The 16869-nt window shown below is 43.1% G+C and overlaps 1 protein-coding gene across 2 annotated transcripts in view; it reads right to left on the bottom strand.

The window, feature by feature from the left end:
* The window catches only part of AGRN (agrin), a 352404-nt gene that overhangs the window by 30296 nt on the left and 305239 nt on the right, over window positions 1-16869 (bottom strand). The window contains exons 21-26 of one of the 2 annotated variants that reach the window (XM_069948832.1): window positions 11360-11474; window positions 9106-9237; window positions 6158-6568; window positions 2911-3103; window positions 2504-2719; window positions 1207-1436 (exon numbers count right to left, since the gene is read on the bottom strand). In XM_069948832.1, the coding sequence (XP_069804933.1) occupies window positions 1207-1436; window positions 2504-2719; window positions 2911-3103; window positions 6158-6568; window positions 9106-9237; window positions 11360-11474 (1297 nt within the window). The remainder of the gene's footprint in view (window positions 1-1206; window positions 1437-2503; window positions 2720-2910; window positions 3104-6157; window positions 6569-9105; window positions 9238-11359; window positions 11475-16869) is intronic. The other variant, XM_069948833.1, reaches the window with a different exon arrangement.

The raw sequence follows: 16869 nt of genomic DNA, 5'->3' as shown, positions 1-16869 counted from the left end.
AATGGCCGAGAAGGGGGGCTATCCATTAAAAGATAGAGGAACACAAGTCACTGACGGTAGAGGTCTGTGCTCACATTGGGTAAAATCTACTTTTGCCCTTCAAAGGGTCATTGAAAATTGTGAACAAGATGGTCAATAAAAAATTGAAAGATGACTGGTATTCGGTTTTGGGTTGTATATAAAGTTAGCTTGCAACTTCTTCACACCCCAAGAGATGGATCGGTCATGTCTAGTGAGGTTTGGCCATATTATTGAATGGACTAAATAGACTTTTTGTCCTGTTTTCTCATGAAGGTAACAATACCGACTAACACTGAGAGGCAGTGAAACAGCATTTTAGTTGGACTTTCCATTGTAAATAACAGGTCTGTGCATGACCTTTCATAGTGATCTATTGTCTATACTGGCGGCATGTCGTCACCTCCCAGCAGAAACAGCCGCTAGGTTACTACACACCAGCATGCTACTGGCCAGTTATCCCTCTCCTGTCTCCTGTTGCTTCTAAGGCCAACACAATCCCTCTTATCCCTGCTTTTTACCGTTAACTCCACCCTGATCTCCTTGCTTGACCAAACGTTCCTAGTCTGTCTATTGTTTCATTTAATGTGTTCTGCAAAAACTTTCTGGACCCTTTGTATGATATCTGCCCACCATCTCAACTCTGTTTCTGCCTGATCCTCTGTACATATTGTCTCTCCTATTGCTGTTGATGCAGAGGGGTAACTACCACTGTAGCAGTAATAGCGGCTGCTATGGGGCCTGCTGCTGCAATACACTGGGCCCCCGAACTGTCATCATTTGCAGCACCAGGTGGCCGAGCGGACCTCCCGGGTTCTGCAAATGTCCCTTTAACTGCAAGCGTTCCTGAAGAGCGCTTGCAGTTATAAAGTTATGACTACATTTGACGGCTTAGTGGTCAGTCAGAAAGAGGGCCCAATCAAAAGTTTGCTAGGGGGTCCATGCATTTCTAGTTATGCCCCTGTGTTGATGCCTCATACTGGCTGCCTCTTCACCCACATCAGGACTCTAGCAGTAGAGTCCAGATCCCTCTGGGCTACTTAGACAATACCTTTGAGAATGTCTCAAAAGCAAACCTGTTGGGTGTCATAATGGGTTAATGCTAGTTGCCTTGTTTCATCTATGGGGCATTTCAGTCTACTGTTAATGCTACTGTTAGTCATACTGCATATCAATCATATAGTTTACCTGTATAGCCATGTAGGCACTGGCAGTGGAACATCCCTGCTTCTTTGACTTGGCACACAGCTCCATTGTGACAAGGGTTGGGTTGACACGGGTTGTTTCCGCATTCGCCCACACCGCTTCCATACAAGACATCTGCTCCGCCCTCTTGTAAGGCGTACACTTGATTGTTCACATCTAGGATTCGGATGCAACCCTTGAGGCCAGTTGACACAGAAGTCCGTTCCGCCACCCTGCGTGAAGAAGCAGGGTTATATAAATGACGTAGCAGCATCTCTGCCGAGCCAGTCAGCACTGGGTTCCTTGGCAGCTAAGGGGTTATGACATAAATTTCAACAATTCCAAGAAAAATAGCAGAACAATATTGGAAATTCAAATAGGCTTCCCAAATAGCCATGCAGCGGGGTGCATCATCTCATTCCTCGTGTGCCAAGTTTACTGCGGGCTGAAATACTTTATTATTCATATATCTGGAACAGTAATAACCTCATAGCCTCCAGTCATTTTTCTTGCAGGCATCAGGTAGGTAGTATGGGATAACGCAAGCTGAAGATTTCATGAGCAGTCACTCTTATTTCCTATTCTATACATAGCTGAGCATGATTACAGCTGTCATGGAGGTGACATCATCAGATCTGACACCTAAAGCATCATTTACTGTAAATTCATTTTTTCTAAAGAAAGTCTGTAGCTCCGGGCTTTTGAAATTAGGTATGCTGATGTTCACGACTGTGACATTCGGGAAAACTTATAACGTCAGTGACATCGGAGCCGACACTTGATGATCTCGCACAAATTTTATATAGTGGATTTTACGAACGTAAACCGAGCATTGACTTGACAGAAATAATAACGCTACTATGGTAACCCGGAGCCCTGGCTTTATTAGTAAGCTAACATACCTCTAATGAAGTGTTCCCCAACCTGTGGCTCTCCAGCTGTTGCAAAACTACAATTTCCATGGACTGTCAGGGCATCATGGGAATTGTAGTTTTGCAACAGCTGAGAAGCCACTGGCTGTGTGATGTATCGTAGGCTATTGATACTCTATGATGGGCTTCTACGATGGCCTTCAGTTGGTGGGACCTTCACCAGGGAATCGTAGTATAGCAACATAAGATGAACCAAAGGTTAGAGATGTAGATGTAAAGGTAATGTAGAGATGTAGATGTAGAGGTAATGTAGAGATGTAGATGTAAAGGTAATGTAGAGATGTAGAGATGTAGATGTAGAGGTAATGTAGAGATGTAGATGTAGTGGTAATGGACCAGTACAATGTCTTATCTTATCCAATACGTACACACTTATCTGGTCTTCAGGAGCTCCTCCTATGAACAGGTCCGTATCAAGGTTCAGGCCGTCCGTACCCGATGGACTTTCTCCGTTCACGTGTGCTTCTCCATCCACAGACAGCATACCACTACGGCGGTTACGGTTTACCACAAGCTGGTGCCATTTGCCAGGTTCCACAGGTACTTTACTAGTAATGATTCCAGTTCCAGACCCAGTATTAAACCTGACAAAGCACAAAGACAGGGTATTGATGGAGGGCACAGTGGGTTAACAAGTATAGAAAACCAGAGAATATTTAACCATATAAGTAAAGTGTTAAGTAGCAAAATTTACTAATAATTAAGAATAATGCACAATATGATATATAACATATAGAACGGGTGGATATATAAGAGAGAAAAAAAATAGAATCACCTGAGCTCCACAAATCCATTTACGACTGCCAGAGAGATGAAATCCTTTCCACGTATCTGGCCATTGTAGAGGAGAAGACCGTTCTGCTCGGAGGAGCGGAACTCCATCGCTATGCGTACAGTGTGGTATGCCTTCATCATCTTAAATGCCAGGTAAGACTTGCCTCCAAATCCAGGGATGAAGTAATGGATATCTACAATACAGATGTAGTGTGTTATTCTGTATGCATTAATAATAGGTTAAAGGGATTATCCCAAGATGCACAGGACAGAGAATAACTGACTGATCAGTGGGGGGTCTAGAAGTGTTTAGAAGCCCCATAGAGTATAAATGGAGGGTTGGCCCTGCATGAGTTCTGCCACTCCATTCATTCATTCCTACATTATGGGGATCAGTGGGGATCCAAGTGGTTGGATCCACTCCAATCAGCTAGCTATTCTGAAGATAGGGGATAAGTTTGCATCTTGGGATAACTCCTTTGAGTAATGGTTTTCAAAATTGGATTGGTTGGCTATTTGGCCTCCGTTTAGCTGCCTAAAAGTCCCCACTAGTTGGTGGTGATGTCAGTTTGCTCTGGAAGACACAAGCCGCAGACGGAGCTCTGTACGTGCCAAGCGTTCCTATATAAGGGTGGGTTCCGCTGTCTGTCCACGCACCTTTTCGCTGGCTCCATAGACACCATTCTATGGGCCGGCGGAAAGGTGCGCGGACAGACAGCGGAATTCCGCGGACATTGTCCGCGAAAATTCCTCAGTATGAACCCATCCTATGGGGGTAAAGGTGCTGGGCGGAAGAGATAACTGATTGTTCAGCCATCAGTTATTGAAGATGTATGACCACCTAAAGAGTGGATCCATCACCCATAGAACAAATAGGATCAGTTTAGTAGCTTTTTCATGTCATAGCCATTAAATATACGCCATTATAGTCCATGGATGACGGCTGTAAATGTTAGGCATCTGTTTATCACAACCATCACCTATACTTGATAAAAAAGCTCAGAACGAATCTGTTAAAGAGGCTAAAATTATATCTACACGTTTTTTGCAATATCCAGTCAATAGAATAAGCACAGTCTATTCCATGCTTCACTTTCTGCAGTATACTGATGTATACCAGGCAGACAGAGGCCTAAAGGACACAGATTATATACATATTTAATGAGGATTTATAAACCATGAGACCGGTGGGTTATATTATTGTTAGAGCCAAGTAATGTTGGACTGAGGCTAGGGCGACAATTTCCCATTGTAAATTACTAAATAATTTTATAAGCAGAGGTTTGTGGATAAAAAAGATGGAAACATTTGCCTCTTTTGCATTTTAATAAAGCCGCCCATAACACATCTCTCATATCCTTTACGCTGGGAAAAAAAAGGCTGTAATCTTACTATGGAAATCTCATAATATTAACATATTGTTTGTGAAAGGCTTCAAAAAATACTGTGAATATTACAAAACTTGTCCACATTTCAACCAAAGTTGTTTTGTTTTTTTAATTTAATTTTTTTATTTTTAATATTAGGTTTCTTTCATGGTTCTAATGTAAGATATTTGCATGTTTTCCAGCATAAAAAGAAATAATACGCCTTATATTGTTATTCATTGCCCGCATTGAAGTCTATTTGAGTTGGATAGCTTTTCTTAACCATAGTAATAAAAGTAAATTGTATGGTCCATATTTGATGAATGTATTCTTTACTTTAAAGGGGTAGTGCGGCGGTAAAAAATTATTCACAAAATAACACACATTACAAAGTTATACAACTTTGTAATGTATGTTATGTCTGTGAATGGCCCCCTTCCCCATGTCCCACCACCCCCACCCGTGTACCCGGAAGTGTAGTGCATTATACATACCTGATCCGTGCCGACACGCGTCCGCCATCTTGTGCCAAACGTCATCTTCGGCCGGCCGGCCCGAACACCTTCGATCTTCCCGAGTGCCGGCCGCGTCATCAGCTGCTCAGCCGCGATTGGCTGAGCATAACTGTGTCGGCACGGATCAGGTATGTATAAAGCACTACACTTCCGGGTACACGGGTGGGGGTGGTGGGACACGGGAAAGGGGGCCATTCACAGACATAACATACATTACAAAGTTGTATAACTTTGTAATGTGTGTTATTCTGTGAATAATTTTTTACCGCCGCACTACCCCTTTAAGTTGATATTTATAGTTTATATTTATATGGCATACCATTGGGATCAATAGGAGTCTGATATCTGGGGCTCTCAAGTCCCCTTGGCTTACTCGCTGCATAGTGACCCTCTTGGACAACCACTAAAAATGAGCAAATTCATGGTAAGTTCGGGTTCACAAACTCCTGAACACTCAGGATTTGACTCCCAGTGGCTGGAGAAGATAGATGCAGCCCTAGATCTGCCTGGAAAACATGAATACAGCCATAGGCAATAGGTGTCCATGTTTTCCAGGCAGCCCTGGTTCTTCTCCAGCCAATGGAGTGTTTGAGGATTTGCGAACCTGGACCTACTGTAAACAAAGCCATGTGTCAGGCTCTGCCAGACTTGTAGGCGCCAAAGGTGTCCATAGTAACCGGTTAGGCCGGTTGCTAGGGGCACGCCAACAGCGTTCCTAGCCTTTGGCCTGCTTTTGGCAGCGCTGCGGTACTTTTATGTAGCCGCGGCTGGGGTTTCACCGCCACTGGCTGATTGGCAAGGGTGTTTGAAATAAGTGATTGTTACTGACAGCTGACAAGTGATTGTTACTGACAGTGAGCTGTCAGCATTTGGGCTTGACCTGGAGCCTCAGCCCCGATGACACCTGGGGCTGGGCTGGTACCTTCCCTTGTCCCACATTCCTTGCCTGAGATAGGGCCTAGTTTACTAGTGTATCTAGCATTTTTCGTACATTCGTATTTTAGTTACCTGACTTCTGCTATTGACCCTTTACCACCCCTTGGACATGATCTGCTTGTTTGGTTTCTGACTTGGACTTCCGACCTTGCCCTTATTGTGTTGTGTATTGTCTTGTATTTTTCTGTGTTACACTCAGCAAGGACTAGGGACTGTCAACCAGTTGTCTGCTACCATTTAGGCCTTTCAAGGCAATTGGGCAGGGACAGCAGGGCGGGTGCCAGCTTCAGGGCTTCACCTCTCTGTGTGTATTCCTGTCCCCCTGCCTAACACCATGGTCACCCAAGATTGCCCATGATCTTAGCAATATGCCATTACATACAGAGAAAAATCACTTTAAAGCACTGAATTCAATGACATTTGTTCTTACTTTTTTCACAGACAGCTCCACCCTTTCCTGCCGGGCAGCTGCAGGTAAACTCTTTTCCATCATCTTCGCAGGTACCACCGTGCATGCATGGATGTGAATCACATGGGCGTGTTGGTTTTTTAGCTGGGGCAGGACCACGGGATGGTTTCCGTCTTGGTTGAGCAGGAGCAGTGGTCATGGGCCTCTTGGTGGTAGTAGCCGGTCTTCGTGTAGTCATTCTCACTGTAGTGGCTGGGTGCTGGAGCAGTGGCACTGGAGTGGTCTTCACAGTTGTAGTTCTTCTTGGTGTATTAGTGGCCATGGTTGTGGTAGCCAGAGCTGGCATAGTGGTTGTTACAATGCTGGTAGTTGCTAGGGTGCTGGTAGTTGCTGCTGTTGTTGTAGTAGTTGTGACCATAGCGGGAATCCAATCTAAGAAGAAAATTTTGAGTTAAACATACAGTAGTGATAACATATAACAACAAAAATGACAATTTCATGTAGTTGGTATTGAGGTCTGAATTTATTTAATTTACTTTTGGGATGAATAATCTAAAAATACCATAAGGGTACGTTCACACTTACCGGATCCGCAGCTGATTTTCTGCTGCAGATCTGCAGCGGATCCGCAGCAGATTTCATTTAATTTTTCAGATTTTCATTTCATTTAATCAAATCTGCACCATCAAATCTGCTGCGGATGTGCTGCAGATCTGCTGCGGATCCTGTAGGTGTGAACGCACCCTTAATGTCACAGAATTCCTTTTGGACTGTCCTTAAATATTTAATTTATCCCAATACGATTGGTAGCTGTGGGGCTGTATTTGTCAGGAGGTAAGATGAGTATCTTGCCTCAGGTGGCAGAGACCTTGTGGGAGTGGACATAAATCATACTGTCTAGCATCTTCTGCTACACACGTTCATTCTGTACTGTCTGCTCCACTGACCCCATGACCTGCGAATGATGGCTGGACCCAGATGTTTCCTTAACTAGTTAATGAAAATCTAAAAGCAGGAATCTCTGGTGTTCCTCAATATTGTAAATGCATCAACATTTCAGATTTCGCTAAAGATTTCAGTTGTCAAAGCCTTGTTGTATAACAACTTGGAAGATTTGGTGCAAAACATACTTGCAGACATTGAAAATTTCGTGACTAATGTGATTAGATTACAAAACAAACAGCACCACTCTTGTTCTCAGCTTATGTGTGGTATTGCAGCACAGTTCCATGGATGTGAATGGAGCTAGATTGTTATACCACACACAATCTGAGGACAGGAGTGTCGTTGGTTTTGGAACAATGTGCATGTGATTTGTAGTTAATGCTGAACAATACATAGAACATCCATTGTCTAAAAATAGATTAGAGTCAATCTAACAATACCAATGCTATATTCATATCCTACCCTACTAATGCTCTAATGTGTGTGTCAATAAGAGTCGGGTTCTTACTATAGATTCAGCTAGACAAGGATCATCGAGATGTTGGGCAGATGTGAGACTATTGTTTTGTGTAAATTGTTACCATAGATATGTCTATTGATACTTTCCCCAATAGTGGAAATAAAAAAAAAAAAGGCTGCATAAGGGATTGAATAATAGACAATAATAGATAACCATGTATAGAACTGGTACTACTAGTGGGAGCATCCAGGATATTTCTGACCTGGATAAATCTGTAATGCATGTATTCTTACACTTTGTATTCATGGCTTATGTTACCCTACCCCACCACCAGCTGTACCATTCACTGCACATAATGATTTGGTTTTAGTGCCTGGTTTAGGTAAAAGGGGTTATCCAGGCTTAGAAAAACATGACTGCTTTCTTCCAGAAAAAACACGACTCCTGTCTCCAGTTTGGGTTTGGTTTTGCCACACAGTTTCATTAAAGTAAATAACGCTTAAAGGGGTACTTCGGCGAAAATCTTTTTCTTTCAAATCGACTGGTGTCAGATAGTTATATAGATTTGTAATTTACTTCTGTTTAAAAATTTCAAACCTTCCTTTAATTATCAACTGCTGTATGTCCTGCAGGAAGTGGTGCTCTCTGCTGCCACCTCTGTCCGACACAGAAACTGTTCACAGCAGCAAATCCCCATAGAAAACCTCTCCTGCTCTAGACAGTTCCTGTCTCGGACAGGGGTGGCAGCAGAAAGCAGAGTGTCAGACTGAAAAGAAAAAAAAAACACTTCCTGCAGGACATACAGCAGCTGATAAGTAAGATTTTTAAACAGAAGTAAATTACAAATCTATATAACTTTCTGAAACCAGTTGATTAAAAAAACAAGAAAAGAAAAAAAAGATTTTTGCTGGACTACCCCTTTAATTGCAAACCCAAACTAGAAACAAGAGTGGTGCTGTTTCTGTAAGAAAGCAGGCATGTTTTTTTCTAACCCTGGATAATCCCTTAATGTAAATACATACTAGACCAAGAGATAAACTATGAAAAAGTAAAACAAAAACAGGCACAATTTTCAATTTATAATAAAGAAGAAGAAGTAAATATCATGGTAAATCTCTTATTTCTATTGACTTGGAGATGATGCATGATCCTGCCCTGAAGCCATAGTACATGTGGCCGTGTGATACGTTACACTACCAACAGAACGTTTGCCAGCTATTACAAGATGCTGTACTTGTATCTGCTCCGTCATGTCCTCTACAAAACAGGTTAATGAGAACACCAGAGGATTGTTGTAGTCATTGTGAATCGGATAGTAGCATGGCAAACTACTGTCTCAGTCTGCTTTTATTTCTCTGGACACCCAAGCTTGACCTTTCCATAGAAAAGTCTTTCAGCCGGCACCGGCCAGCATCCCATCAGTGAGATTAATGTCTCTATATTCATTCATCTGTTAGAGCCAGGGGCCAGAATACCACGTCTACCATGAGAAACGCAAAGTGCAAATATTGACATTTCAACATTACGAGGGTTCTAGAGTTGAGAATAAAGCAGGACCATGTACCAGGGATCTCACCAAAGTCCAAGAACTTCACGTTGTCCTGAATTGGCTTCTTTACAGTGATTGCCTTCTTCTTAGTGCTCTTGAGTCTTGCCAGTAAAGCTGCCTGCACATCCAAGGCATTTAGGCTTGTTGCTAAATCAGAGAAGAGGAATCAATGCAACCAGACCGTATTATACTGACATTATACATCAGAGCGCTCTGCCAATTACCTCATATACATGCACCAGCTGCCCGATGCAATGAGACAACATACTGTAATGCTGCACTTGTGGCGGAACTGCTCCCCGGGGACATCAGTGCCATGCCGGAGACATCAGAGGAAGGCAGCATTATGTCTCTGCTCTACTACAACAGGCTTATGTATTTTATTTCTGAGCTTAGAGTTGATCTTTCAGCTGGAAATCAGGGGTGTAAATAAGCCCATGGCTGGATAGGGCTTCTCATCAGGTATGCCTTCAAGTGTGTTCTCCATAAGCTTATTCGATAATATGCAAATAAAGCTCAAATGTCCAGGGGGAGTTCCCCCAAGAGCCCAGGCAGGTCCAGCCCATCTCCTCCTTATCACTGTCCTGTTTTGGTTTTCACCTACCCTGTTTGACTGACAGGTTCTAGATAAAGGGGAAATGGGCTGGACTTACCTGGGCTCCTGCCGTGCTGAGGAACACCCCCTGGACAATTGAGCCTCATTTGCATATTAATAAAAAAAAAATTGTACATTTTAACAATAGAGCAGAATGGGGTATTAAAATATAAAAAGTAAGCTCTATCTGGCTATGGGTTTATTTAAAGCATTGTTTCCTGCTGAAAGGTTCACATTTGTTGGTGTAAGTGCACGTACAGAGTGAGTGATGTATTTTCTTTACCCGAAGTAGATGGCCGCTTAGGGCGCCATTAGAAAAAATCAATGCGCTACCTATTAGAGATATGGTAAGGGGCACAGTCAGCCCTGTGAGCTGTATGAAAGCTGGAGTATGTATCATAAAAGAGAACACAAGGGAAAGGTGGCCAAGCAGTCAATTCAATGAATTATTGTCCATCTGACAGGTACCATGTTGAACTTTTAAAGGGTCGATGGTAGTGAGAAGCTTTCTCAAACTCGTCAGTAGCTCTTCATTGCTAGAATTCATACAAAACTATATTAAGTTTCTTTTATCAAATGCTTGTGCACATGATAACATCATATAATCTCCCCACAGCTTAAAGATGGGCAATATAGAAATCTATTCTATATATTCATGTCATCATTCCCAAATAGCTGTCTCATAGTGGAACGGGATAGATGTGGAAAGGACGGCACTTCCGTCAGTGGTGCTCTGGGTGGTGGGTATCCAGACAGGTAGTAGAGAAGACCCGGCCCTCACCAAGTAGTTCAGCTAATTTCTTATAGTGCAATAAGCATCAGGTACAATAAGGACGTGGCCTTCATCAGCTTAAGGAGTACTCCTTAAAGGGAACCAATCACGCCAAAAACACAGCTAATGCTAAGGAAACTTGCTGTTACATGCTTCCCAAACATACCCTTGTAGCCTGTGTCCCATGTACATATAAAACGCAATTTTGGTTTTATAATCTCCTGCGCTGTATGTAAATTACCAGTCAAATAGTCTGATCGGGACGTGTGGCTCCTCCAGCTAGTCATGGTCCTGGGCGGGCTTCAGCGACGTAATCACGCCCCTCTGGGCATGACTAAAGGCACTATGCTCTTGTGACATCACCCGGGAGCTGCACATGCGCAGTACAGCAACACCTTCTCCCACTGTACTGCACATGCGCAGGAGACTATAAAACTAAGATTGCATTTTATATGTACATGGGACCCATTCTACAAGAGTATGTTTGGGAAGGGTGCTGGGTGATGTACCGGAGGATCCTCTGGTCCTCTGCTTGGCCAGTTTGACACTGTGTACCAGTACGTTTCCTTAGCATTAGGTACGTTTTTGGCATGATTGGTTCCCATTAAGCTGATAAAGGCCATTAAGCTGATAAACGCATCATTATTGTACCTGATGCTTATTGCATTATAACAAATGAGCAGAACTACTTGGTGAGTGCCGGGGTCTTCCCCACTACCAGTCCTCATACTGGAACGGGGCATGGCATGAATATGTACACAAGATGCATGGTAAGAAAAATGCAAAAGGATTACGTAGCAAATTTTAACATTAAGAAAATCCTTGGATAAATGTAGATAAAACACAGCAGGCAATGAAGTTATTCTCAGAGCAAGGATAACCATCTGTCTAAATGAACAAACCTGGATCAAAATGGGCCTCCACTATGGCCCTGATGGAGTTGCTCGGTCCCAGGTCCCGCACTCGTATGCTTCTAAAGTCCCTCTTCACCTCTGAATTTCGGAGAAGATTATCCAACTAGAGAAAAGAGATAGGATGGTCATTCACTGCGCAGGAGGACATCATATATCTATAATAGTGCATTATGTAAAGTGAGAAATAGCTGATGAATTCAAAGGAATATAAGAGTAGTAGTTCAGGAAGGAGTGGAATATGGAGACTTATTTAGCTTTTACACATAGTTATGTTCTTCCCTTGACCTGTGCTCACATTGCAGAATTACTAGGAGGACATTTTCAGAAGCTGGTGTCATTTCCATAAAACCTCTCGCTGCCTCCCTGCTATGGGAACACGAAATAAATTGAATACAATCTAGTTCTTTCTCCTTTGGCACTGAAGAAAATTGCAAAAAAATACCCCCAAAATAAGTCAGGCATTAACTAATGTGCCATTTCTCTCGCCATCATTCTTTGATGTTCACAACAGTATAGAAAGAAAGCGACAAGGTAGAGATGGCAGACATTTTGTTGCACTGAAAATGACAATTTCTGTAGTTTAGAATAAAGGCAAGGAAATTGCAGTCATAACAGTAAGAGGTATTCTTCATGCATTAGCTATTCATGATTTCAGGCCCTGAGGTTATTTTATTTACTGCCACGAGGCAAGTTAGAAAGTCCCAGAAAGTAAGACCATGCGGTCCCTATGGGCATCTTGAAGAGGTCTTGTCTAGGTCTGCAGAGAACGGCCATTGTTAGTAAGCAAGGAGGAGGGAAACGCTCCAGATATGCCTGTCCTCGGTGGTAAACCTGGCGTTACAATGAGGGTCCATCTTGATCTTTGTTATGGGGGCCCAATATCTTCTATGGATTTTGCTGCCATAATAATATGTGATTTGTCTGCTCCTTAAATATTTAGTTTATATTTGTTTATTTAGGGTTCGTGGCGACTCTTCAGTGACTTTCCCTATGATTATTTCTTAATGGAGAAGACATGGGCTTTTTTTTTTTTTTAATGCTGTGGAAGAGGTGGGTGAACATAGAAACATACACTCACCTCTTAGGCTCCAGAGCAGGGTCCACTGTCCTCCGCACCTGTCCTCCGGTTCCTGGACACTTCTAGTGGGATGTGGGAAATTACGCTGTCAGGCCTGCTCAGCTAGTCAGCGACAGAGTGGGACCCTGCTATGGTCGCTCGCTGACTGGCTGAGCGGGCTTGGAACGTCACGTCCTAGATCCCACTCAGACCTGGAAGCGGCCGGGGACCAGGGGTCCGGAGTGGAGGCAAGCTGACCCTGCCCTGGAGCCGGGGAGGTGAGTGCATGTTGTTATGTTCCCCCACCTTCCCCCAGCAGTTCTGAAAGAGAAAAGTCTTTTGGATTGGATTTTCACCAGGATGGAGAAAGATTTCTGGATGGACTCATTACCATTCACCATAGTTACAATAAACAAACTGGGTAAAGGAGAACTCTAAAAAAATATATATTTCTAATCAACTGGTAAGTTCTAGAGATGATCGAACAGCGGGAATAAAAAGGCGATTGTTCGAGTTCAAACAAACCTGAAAATTCCCGATGTTCGATCATCCCTAGTAAGTTCTATAGATTTGTAATTTTCTTTCACTCAAGCAAATTATAGCTCTCAATCACCTCAATGGGAAGTGAGCTGCAGTACTCCAGCCTTGCCACTGCACAATGTACGGCGCCATCTGCTTCCTGCTCTGTTTCAGTGGGTATTCTGGCATCACGGTTCAGCCAAACAGCTGATCAGCAGGGCTGTAAGGTATCATCACCCGGCCAATCTGATACTAAGCTGATATTGAATCAAATTTTGCCTGGAAGACCTTTTTAAATATCAATCTCACCCCAAAGCTATGATCCATTTTCTGGCTTTAGACCAGTGTTTAAATCAAAGCCTAAATAGATTTTAACATTTTAACAATTGACACACTACAATGGCCATTGCAGGGGACATAAAACATCACATGGAGGCCATTCACACAATTTATTAAATAATATGGCAGCTGGATCTCCACCATCTATAGGTACACCTGAGTGTAGCTCAAAAGCTCAATTGTTTATTGTCTCTACCCACTACTCTAAAAATACCCTAGTAAGTTCTGTAGCCTCCCGGTAATGTAGTCCTGTCAATTACTTATGGAAGTATCCAATCCATTCCCCCCAACCGGATGACATCTATCTGTTTGCTGCTTATATCCACGAGGCAGAATTCATATGCATGAGCCTCTTACGATAGTCGGTCTTTTCATTAGCCGACAAAGAAGCTGCTTCCGCCGTTTAGAATTGACGGGTGCGTTTTAAATTTCATATCTGAAAGCGATATTGAAATTAATGTTGGAAATAGGGAAAGGGCATTGCATTTCTTTGAGATTAGCCGAACACCCTATTATCACGATAGTTAGTAGTCCACCTCCTGTTCATTTTCGTAGTATCGTTTAGAAATGCATGAGACATTTAATCCACAAATGGAATCTGGCTGCTGACAGCTGCGGAGTACGAGGAGAGGCACCACGGTGACCCTGCCGCTGCTGTCTGCTCAATAGACTTGGCTGTCTCGCATGCCATCCATCCCAATAAATTTTATGTACAATAAATTGATTTGGATATACATAAAAGAGGAATCTGATAAAAAGCTAACGCCAGACGAACCGGCCTCCTCTCGTCGAAGGGAAAAATAAATGGCACAGTCATTGTGCTCCCGCAGATTTATGAATGTTAAGGTCATTTTCATGTGTATGATAAAATCACATTACTTGACAAGAGCCCGGAATGAGGGTTGCAGAGGAACATGGCACTTTTGCTGTTCCGAGATGCCAAATGCCCTTTAAGTCAATCACTTGGTAGATACAAGAGATACGCGGAAAATGAAATTATCATTAAGACGTAAACTGGAGGAATAGCGGCCTAATGAACGCATTTCATATTCATTAATTCTCTAGTTATGCTGGTTTCTGTGGAAACTAAATATTAATACACATAAAGGGAAAGAGGACAATTCCTGACAATCCTTTAATAAACTCCCTTCTGTCTGACAATATGGAACACACAGTGTTATGCACTGATCTGCCAAAACAATAAAGCCTAACTGTAAGGGAACCCGGGACCTGGATGGAATACAGGGACAGACAGATAATGGGAGCCCTAGCGCTAGGCCCCTAAAGACTATCCGCACCTACTTGCCAACCCTACCATAGGCGGTTGCAGCAACTGGGCGATGGTCAAACCGGAAAAAGCAGAACAGTACAAGAAGAGCAGCAAAAATGGAGGTCTGAAGGACAGGCAAAGAGGTCAGAATATCAAGCACTAGAATCCAATATGAAACGCCAGCTCTAGTAACAAGAGACTATTGCGAGCAAGAGGATTTCATATGAAATGCCAGAGCCTGGTCCAGAGTGTTATTGGACCAGCCCTCTGACATCCAGCCCACACAGAACACAGACTGGCAGGGAATGGAGATAAGAAGAGAAGGCAACTGTCCATCCCTATTCAGTCTAAACCATCTGCAGCCCGGCTAAGGCAGAAGAACACAGACGGGTGCGGTGGAGAACCTGTCAATCACCACACAGCGAGTGCTGAAATAAGACAGAGTTCAGACTGGTAGGGAACATGCACACTGAATCATACCCAAAAGTGCAGTGTCATATGTATAGTACTTGATGGGCAAAGGACGGTACTGAGCTCTGAACAGGTGCACACATAACCGTAACAGTGTGTAAGCCAGCCTGATGCCACCAAATGTGCTGTGACCCATCAAGGCATGGACTCAAGGCCAGGAGAGTCTTGGTGTACGGGTGAATATACCACTAGGTACATCGTTTTGTGTTTTTTACATTAACAGACCGGCGCCGGCACAGGCATGCCCATGCTATGGTCCTTTTTTTGAACCTCCACCGGGTTCCCATGCACGGTGCCAGTCTATTCCCAAGCACCGGCATGAAGCACTAGGGATAGGCCCACCGGCCCCCAGTGTGACAAAACCTTCTCCCCTCTGTAACACAGCTCTATTAGAATCAATGGAACTGCATCACAGAGGGGAGAACCGGGAACCGGACAGCGGTTCAAAAAAGCATCAGCATCCAGTGCTAGTCGGTTTATGTAAAAAACACAAAGCGATGAACCTAGTGGTATTTCCAATACAGTAGCTCTTCCATGGGATCGGGCCTAACTGGCTAGCTTGTATTCTGCATGTGGAACAAAAAATGTATGGTAACTTTTTTTTATTCACATTTTTTATAAATGCGTATCTATTCTGGCCTTCTTTCTACTCCTCTCTAACAAATAGACATACATAGTGCAAATGGTTAATAAACACGCTGCACGGCAGAATAGACATTATTACTTTGGGGGTAAAAAAATGCTCCAAAAAAGGTACAAAACAATGATAGATGTAAGCCAGTGTTTTATATACTGAGAAAAATTGTGCTGGTGTCTTCTAAGAGAAGCAGTTATAGAGCAGTAATTGACATCTTTGCTGCACACATTGGACTATCAGAGCATGACGGTAACAAACATGAAGGAAAACCGAGGGCATGATGAACTGCTTCACTCTCCGGCAATCATTAGTGTAAAGCAGGCCCCTCCATATAATAGAGCACTGTATAGGCAGAATACATGGATATTTAGGCATATTCTGATCTAATCTCAGTGACTGGCAGCCTTGTTTCTCCATCCTGCACGGAGTACATTTTCCATCTCTTGGTTTAATCTTCCTCTTTCTAGTATGGATAACTACCACACTGGGAATCAATGCCGATTCTCCCTGGAGCTGATAACATACTACAGTATATCACAAGTTTAGGAAAGACCAGAGCAAAGAATTCTCTGATGGCAGCAAAAGATGTGGGAGTAGAAAGAAAGGAAAATGTGGAAAAAATGAGATGAAGAACGGCTGTGACAACGGCGCGATGAGTTTTCTATTCGATACATGAACTAAATAGAAGTTTCGGGATGGATTAACGTCTTGTGTACCGTAGCAGAGTAAGATTGTGAATACACTGGATATCATGGCAATGTAGTAGAATGAATGGCCGTGCAATGCAGTAGTATGAAAGTGGCTGGGGAGTAGATCACAGGGCTATCCAGCTGTTGCAAAACTACAACTCCCATCATGCTCAGAGAAGCAGTGTAGCTCATCTTCAGCAGGCAGGCTGGCTCAGCTTGCAGGTACACAGCCCAGGCTTTCTCACATGTTGGGCCTTACTCCCATGTCCTGTAATTTGTCCTGATCTAGTTGTTACTGGAGACAGATTTCCCCTGGTAACAGGCACTGGACAGCAAATTGCTAAAAAGGAAAATACCTAATAGCTATTTTTCTAGGGTTAAGGAGTCATTTTTGGCAAATGAAGTGATTTGCAAATACATTAAGAATCGTGGGCTGTCATACGGAAGGAAGGTGTTAGAAATGACAGTGATCATTAAACTGCTTCAACACCTCTATAAGAATAGGATAGAGGAATA

This window comes from Dendropsophus ebraccatus, chromosome 12, assembly GCF_027789765.1.
Source record: "Dendropsophus ebraccatus isolate aDenEbr1 chromosome 12, aDenEbr1.pat, whole genome shotgun sequence".
Taxonomy (NCBI): domain Eukaryota; kingdom Metazoa; phylum Chordata; class Amphibia; order Anura; family Hylidae; genus Dendropsophus; species Dendropsophus ebraccatus.
The sequence above is the reverse complement of the archived record's forward strand: the minus strand, read 5'-3'. Positions and strand labels throughout refer to the sequence as shown.